Here is a 7,432-nt window from a genome sequence, read left to right as displayed (position 1 = left end):
CCACCAGCCGTGCTCTCTCCACCACCAGCCGTGCTCACTCCTCCACCACCGGCCGTGCTTTCTCCCGCACCACCCAATTCCTCGCCCCAAGTATCGCCCCATCCCCCACTACCTAACCCACCACAACCTGTATCGACACAGCCACCATCACCTCCATCGCCGGGGCCCCCCACGCCGCCATCCCAGTCACCACCACCTCCAATGCCATCGCCGCCTCTGCCAAACTCTCTGCTGCCTACATCTCCACCGCCACCCAGCCAACGTCCTCCGCCTCCATCCCCGCCACCACCTCAACTCACTTCCAAGTCGCCGTCCCCACCTCCGCCGGCCGCCAAGCCTCCGAAGGCGCCCAGATCACCCAGTTCACCAAAAGCACCCAAACCGCCCAAAGCGCCTGTCCCACCCAAAGCCCCCAAACCACCCAAGGTGCCCAAGGCCCCCAACCTCTCAACCCCACCACCCCCCGTGGGCAACAACAACCAACTTGTGCAAAGTTTCCCTTTTTTTACCTCCTGCAATGCCCGTGACGTCAGCCTGACGCCGTACCGAATGTCCGTACCCAGCGGGCCGTGGAATACAACGGCTTCCAGTGCCACGTACTGCTTCCGAGTTGCCGCCACCGCAACAGTGAACAGCGCCAGCCCGTGTGCGGGAATGACCATTAACAGGATGGAGATGATCATCGGTAAGCAACAAAGCGAGCGAAGTGGGTCAGGAAAGGCAGCACAAGAGCGAGACCAGGGGGATGCTGCATGGGGAGCTGCTCATCTTTCCGCTCATCCTCATGCATGGGGTATGCATGGGAACCCCAGGATAGTGCGGTGGTATACATATGACTGGGAATAATTATGCCGCTCCTGCCTCCGTCGGTAACATTTATTAGTATGTTCTATAGACAGGGTCATCGTGTAGTAGACAGGACCGAGCATGAGGATGATATGATGCTACTGCGCGGTTTGCAGGTACGGGTACGCAACCCCACGACCATGTAACACACACTAACTCACTCACTCGCTCACTCGCTCACTCGCTCACTCGCTCACTCACTCACTCACTCACTCACTCACTCACTCACTCACTCACTCACTCACTCACTCATAGAGAGAGGACCGGAAAAGATATAATTTATATAGTTCCATGGTATAGAATGGTCCATAGATGGTGCTATGGTATGATAGGTAAGCCTGAAGTGGTCTATAGACACTACTCAATTTCACATACGTCGCTCTTTATTCACCCAATAATTGCTTGATATTTAATTGTATTACGTTAAATTACATCATGTAAATATTAATTATATTTGTCCACAATATTATTTATTAAGCAAGCATTTATTGTAAAACTTCGTTTTTTAATTTGACGATTCCCTCATATATCATCGATTGTTGCTTAAGTATTGCTTCATTACTCCTCTATCTGTTTAGCCATGATAAGCAAGCAAGCTGTCTCTCCTTCCCCTGCTCTACCTGGCTCCTGGCTCCCCAAAAGCTGCTTGTACCTATAAATCGGCCGCATGCTTACATAAATACACACATCGCCGCGCATGCATGACAGAGAGTGGCTGTGTGGACGAGGACCTGAACCCCATCCGCAGCGTCACCATCAACGGCGTTTCAGTGGTCCCGCTGTTCAGCTCTAAAACATGGAAGGGGGAGACGTACGGCATCATGACACTCCGCCGCCTGGCTGACATCTTTCCCACGACCCCCTCCGGCGGCTTGTACATCTGCTTGGAGCTGGCTAGGACCAGTCCCTGCAGTACACCGGCGGGAATGTGCTACGGCAACAGCTGCGTGTTCGCACTGTCCAACGATGATTTCACCTGTTGCCCCGTCAGTCAAGTGCTGGTCTGAGCGAGCTTGTTGGGCTGATAATTGACGCATGCAAAATGTAATGATAAAATATAATATTTACCCGATGGCTTGTTGTAGAAGGAGTATGTAATTACTAGTTGGATGGTTTGGGTATGGTGTATGTACATTTCAATCTGCTGCTGATCGCGCGAGGGTCATATGGCAAGGACAAGAAATGGAATATTATTGCAAAGAAACGGACAGTTAGCATTACAGGGTGCCGGCATGCATAGTAGTGGCCGTAGCTGCCAGTCCGAATCTGTTTGGGTGCATGCCTGCCCACATTTTCTAACTGCTGCCGTCGAGTATATAAACCTGACGAGGGAGATGCGTCTCTCTGAAGGGACGTGCTCTCTAGCCCCCGGCCCCGTTGCAGCGCCTGCTGGGGCCGTTGGCTTCCCGTATGGGCCGCCTCTCTCCCTCTGGTTGCGGGTAAGATCACGGTTGCTGGTGGTTGGAAGTTAATGTTACAGTCATGTTGGTGTTCAATTATATAATTAAACTTATTGTGATTTATTTTTCCAGGACAGTCTCCATTGCCGGACATGCATGTGAAAGAAAAGAAAGTCTTAAATAATGGCGGGGGTTTTGTGCTAAGCTATGGGGAAATGAGAATTTTAGTGGGGTTGGCTGGTGGCGGGGGTTTGGTGTTGCCGTGTTGCTTATTAGGCTCTAACTGTAGAATGCGATTGTTACAGTACTAGTGGACCCCGAACAGGTCGAGCGCAGCGCCCCTACTAGTAGGAACCCTCCCCGCACAACAGAGGAGCAATAAACATTTGTTTTCCCCTCCTCGCAATACCGCTTACTGGTATTACATGTAAATCCAGGAATAGTTATGATTGTAAGGACGCTTGGTGGCGTTTGCCTGCAGCAGTTTACCTTCGCGACTACGTGTCAGCCTCGTCCAGTAATAATTTGCGCACTTCCTTCCTGTTCCGCCCTTCCCTAATTCCTGCTGCTTTCGTTTCATTGCTACCGCTCATTATTGCGCTCGCCAATGATCGGCCAAAAATTTATAATAGTAGTTCTTAGTTCTTCCTGAAAAGGTGTAGATCTTAGGTAAAAAAAATAATTCTTCCTTTCTTTCTGACTCTAAAAAGGTAACCCCTTAGGTAAAAAATGATGCCGCCGTGTGCAGTCTCTATAGGGAAGAAGGCCAATGATGCCGTACAGTCTCTATAGGGAAGAAGGCCAATGAACAAGGCCCTAAGTCGTGCAGCCTAAAGAGGATTCTATCCGTCGCTGGCTCTACCTGCTAAGCGGAATCTGCAACAATTATTTGGGCGGGGCCCCAGCGCGAAGCGCCCAGGGGGCCCCCGACCTGTAGGATTGCCCATGTCCGTGTGTGTGTGTGGCCGTGTGGCCGTGTGTGTGTGTGGCCGTGTGGCCGTGTGTGTGTAATGGACCAAATAGGGGGGTCCTTGTGAAGCAGCTGCCCGCGTTTCCAAAGCACGTATGGTGTTGGATTGTAAGGTGCCCAAGTACGTTTGCGAGGAAGAGAATGTGGCCAGGCTGGAGAGGAAAGTGCAGTGGCATATTGGAATGTGAGATTAGCGTAAGCGAGTTACAGGGCGTTTGGCGCACGGGCGAATTTACGTGCATACCTTTCACCGTAGCATCAGTCCTCAGTTGACTTCTTGGAACGAACATCAGCATAGGTCCAAGCCCTCTCGCTTGGAGGGATATGCAAACAAACATCCTGATAGGTAAACTCGCATGCTACCGAGCATTCAACCGAGCACATGCATGCTTAGTTGAATGGTGAGATGCGACCCCCCTTCATTCGTGCTCGGCAAGCCTGCCACCGCGTACCGGATATGTTGGCGATGTTACAGAGACGCTGCACCTTGGTTTCTGTGCGCAATCCATACGATGCTCGACCCCGCCGACCAAAACTACACGTGCCCAACTGAAGACACACCGGTGGTTGTGCAGCAGCATTTGAGCTTGCTGCTGGCTCAAGTCCTTCCGTAGTTGCTGCAACACGGCTAACGCAGGCACGGCCGAATGCGCTGCGAAAAGCTGTTCCAAGCCCTCAGCGGCATCCATTTTTTCAAGGTTCTGAACGACTTTCGCGATTCATATCTTTACCTACTTCTGCGTTGTTATTATTTATTTCGTAAGAGTGTAACTTGAGTTTAGTCGGAACCATGTGCCTTATGGCTTGCACACAACTGCTTCTTCGCCGAACGCTTCATCTTCCCGCGGCAGTTTCACGAGCCCAGTGTTGCAAGCTACGACGTAGGCTTTCGGTGCTTTCAGATACTGCAAAGCAGCCACGCAATAGTCCAGCCTGCATGCCGGGTGCGACTATGGCCAACAAGACCACCTGCGCAATGCGCTGGCGCACCTCCAAGAAATTTATATACACTTGTACAGGCGCATTTTGCGAATCCCACGCGCGCATCCGCGCGGTAAAATTCACTCCTGGCTTTTGGGACGATGTACGAACGGTTTATTCGGCACAGTACGACCGGACACATTTGTGCGAGGGGCTGCTTAAACATAATATGTCGCCCGGCTGAAACTCGTTAATGGTACTATATAGCATTCTCTATTGCAAGGTATCTCGCCTGTTGCCAACAAAAATTGTATGAGCACAGACAACTTTGGCTGCCTCAATTGACCGAGCTCAAGTCACATCAACGCCTCTCGGGCTAAATTTCATCTCAAAACGTTTGTGGTAATATATTACTTTTTTGGGAATAAATGGGGGTCTGAACCTGGAAGAAATGGGATAATTGGTCAGTTGGCCGTACTGGTTCATTACTTCGGCCATAAGTCGCCCCAAATGCCTTCTGCACATATAAAGCTGACGATTTGGAGCTTATACACTATTTATATATAAAATATTTGATGATATCACCATGAGACGGCCCGCTGTTGCATTCAACTTAGGTCAAGGGGGCAAAGAAGTCAAAGAGCCCGCCACCGTAAGGGCCGGATTAGTTGGGGCGAGCATCCGTATGATACGAAGGGCTCACTTACAACCTTTGTAACACTCTCCGCCTAAGCGAGCCCCACGCACCACGCACGAACGAATTTAGGCCCTTTTCGGTGATATCCAATTTTTTTGGAAGCGCGATCGCGCCCCGTTTTATTGTAATAATTGTCCGTGTTCCTGAATCAAGTACTCGTGTTATCGCGAGTATCCGTTAGCATTATGTTTCCTCTCGTACCTGGCGGCTTGCCGTGGGGCCAAGACCCACCTACTTCGCCTGCTCATCGATTCGTTACCGTTACGCCTGTGCGTGACGATCTCATCGTCCCGCCGTTACACCTGCCGCTGGTACGTTTGGTTTATTTTCGATGGATGTCCGTCAGCTTAGTGTGTCCTACGCCTCGGCTATACTATCACCACAGGTCTTTCCTGGTAGTGCTCTCCCTGCCATGCCTCCGCTTGCTGCGGGCCCTATCCGTCTCCCGAGGTCGGCGCCGCCGCCTTTGGACCCTGTCGCGGTTCTGTATTACTCTGAGTTTACCGGGGATGCGTCAGAGCGGCCGCCGCTCACGGCCGCCTTGTTCTCCATCTACCAGGTGCACCAACGTCAGTGGGTCTCTGAGAGCTGGCGGCGGGTTCAAAGTGCTGCGCGAGAATTTCATGGCTGGTTGCAGCACCAGTCTCTCGGGCTCACCTTGCTCACCTGCGATCCTATGTCCATTGTTTCGTATCTGGTGGAATGGTGGTTCCCTCGGCACCCTGGGCGTCTGCAGGCAGACCGGCATCCCAGCACAGTGCTGTAAAAGGGGTTATATCGAGCCTTGTGACTGCCTTTAAGCAGCTGGGCCGGGAAGGGGACTATGACGCCTCTCAATGCCGCGGGAATCCCTGTGACAGCTCATTGGTGCGAGGCTATGTCAAGGGCTACGGACGGGACCTGAGTGATGCCGGTTATGTGGAGCGAGGCACCATCCCCTTGACCGTGGAGAAGTTTCGTCGCCTGGCCTGCCATCTGTGGATTGCCTCCGGCGACGAAGAGCATTTGTTTGCTTGCAGTTTGGTGCTTCGGGACTTGTCACTCTTTGCTTTAATGTGGCATACTCATCAGCGAGGTCATGATGTTGGCAAGCTGGCGTTAAGTGATTTCAGGGATATGGTGCATGGTCGTACTGAGTACCAGGGCTGGCCGTTACCCCTACCAGCACCCGACGGGAGTGTTTCTCCCGACACTGTACTACACATAGAAGAATTAAATACCAAGACGTACAAGGGTCAGCGTGCTCCTGCGACGATGCTGTGTCCAGATCGTGATCCCCTCATCTGCATGCTACGAGTTCTCGCGGTGTACATGAGCACTTGTGTGGGGGCAGGTGCCCCTATCACCCAATACCTTTTCCGTCCGGCGGAGCACAGTGGCCGCACAAATCGGGAGGTGCCGATGACGACTGAGGCCCTGGAATATCGCCTCGTCACTCATCTTACCGCTGCTGGGCTATACGGTGGAGAGACGGTGCACAGTTTTCATCGGGGTGCTTTGCAGCATGCCCAGTCTCAGGGGGTCTCCGATGAGGATCTCATGCACTCCGCACACATCCGCTCTCTGGGTACCCTGCACCGCTATCTGGATCCTACTAGGCATCTCGCCCACCTCCCGGCCGGCGGGACGGGGACGGGGCTGGTGGTTTCGGAGAGTGATGATGAGTGATAAGTCTGTGCATGTTTGGTCCTGTCTCACAAGGGTGGGGAGGGAGGGCGACCTTGACTTTCTCTAGTCTTTCCAGTCGTCTATTTTCTGTAACCTGTCTTAATAAAGCTTAGTTGGTATCTGTTGTCTGACTCTGCATTCTGTGCTGGAATGGCCAAACTCGGACTGTCTCGTCCTGGTGTGATATCCGGGGTTGGCATCGGGCCCTCCATACTTCTGTATTTGGCATTTCTGAAGTCAAAGAGCCCGCCACTGTAAGGGCCGGATTAGTTGGGGCGAGCATCCGTATGATACGAAGGGCTCACTTACAACCTTTGTAACACTCTCAGCCTAAGCGAGCCCCACGCACCACGCACGGTGTCCCACCCTCCATCCCCCTGCCAACCTAAAACACCCCGGCCACCCGCGCTCTGTGCCCCCCCCTCTCTGCCTCGCCTTACTCCTGCTCCCACCGTAAACTCTCCCCATTTCATATCTCCAACTCTCTCACTCTCGTCTCCACGCCCCCCCGACCACCCCCGGGTGGTGCACCCGGGCACCCATTATAAGTCACCTAAGTTGGCCCCGCAATGCTCCTCTGACACGTGGTAGTCATCAATTGGGAACTGTACACTTTCCCCCCAAAACTGGACTCACACCCTGATAGGTTCCCGCTGCTGTTCGGAAGGCTGCCGCCAGTTGGTCTGCTATCTCTTCGATAAGGGGTGTCAGTCCACATCGTAGCCTCGCCTCCAGTGATTCGTGCATCCATCGCAGAGATCCTGCCCTACTCGCTAGAACCAACTGTTCCAGCGCGTCCGCCAAACCGATCGCCATAAGTTCTTTGCGCCGCCCCACCAAAGTTGACGGCCATCCTCGGAACCCTCGGAGTTGAAAGCCGTCTTCGATTCGTAATGCCACTATCGCTCCTGGGTCTGAGGCCGCGTTGGG

General features: G+C 52.8%; 1 protein-coding gene across 1 annotated transcript in view; it reads left to right on the top strand.

Moving 5' to 3' along the window:
• The window catches only part of VOLCADRAFT_91237 (uncharacterized protein), a gene marked incomplete at both ends in the record, with an annotated part of 5,145 nt that extends 2,856 nt beyond the window's left edge, over positions 1 to 2,289 (top strand). The window contains 3 exons of the mRNA XM_002950802.1: positions 307 to 685; positions 1,555 to 1,832; positions 2,230 to 2,289. Coding sequence (XP_002950848.1) covers positions 307 to 685; positions 1,555 to 1,832; positions 2,230 to 2,289 — 717 coding nt within the window. The remainder of the gene's footprint in view (positions 1 to 306; positions 686 to 1,554; positions 1,833 to 2,229) is intronic.
• Between the last annotated feature and the right edge of the window lie 5,143 nt (positions 2,290 to 7,432).

Source organism: Volvox carteri (assembly GCF_000143455.1).
Source record: "Volvox carteri f. nagariensis unplaced genomic scaffold VOLCAscaffold_20, whole genome shotgun sequence".
In the NCBI taxonomy this organism is placed as follows: domain Eukaryota; kingdom Viridiplantae; phylum Chlorophyta; class Chlorophyceae; order Chlamydomonadales; family Volvocaceae; genus Volvox; species Volvox carteri.
Note: the sequence above shows the minus strand (reverse complement) of the source record. Positions and strands in the feature narration are given on the sequence as shown.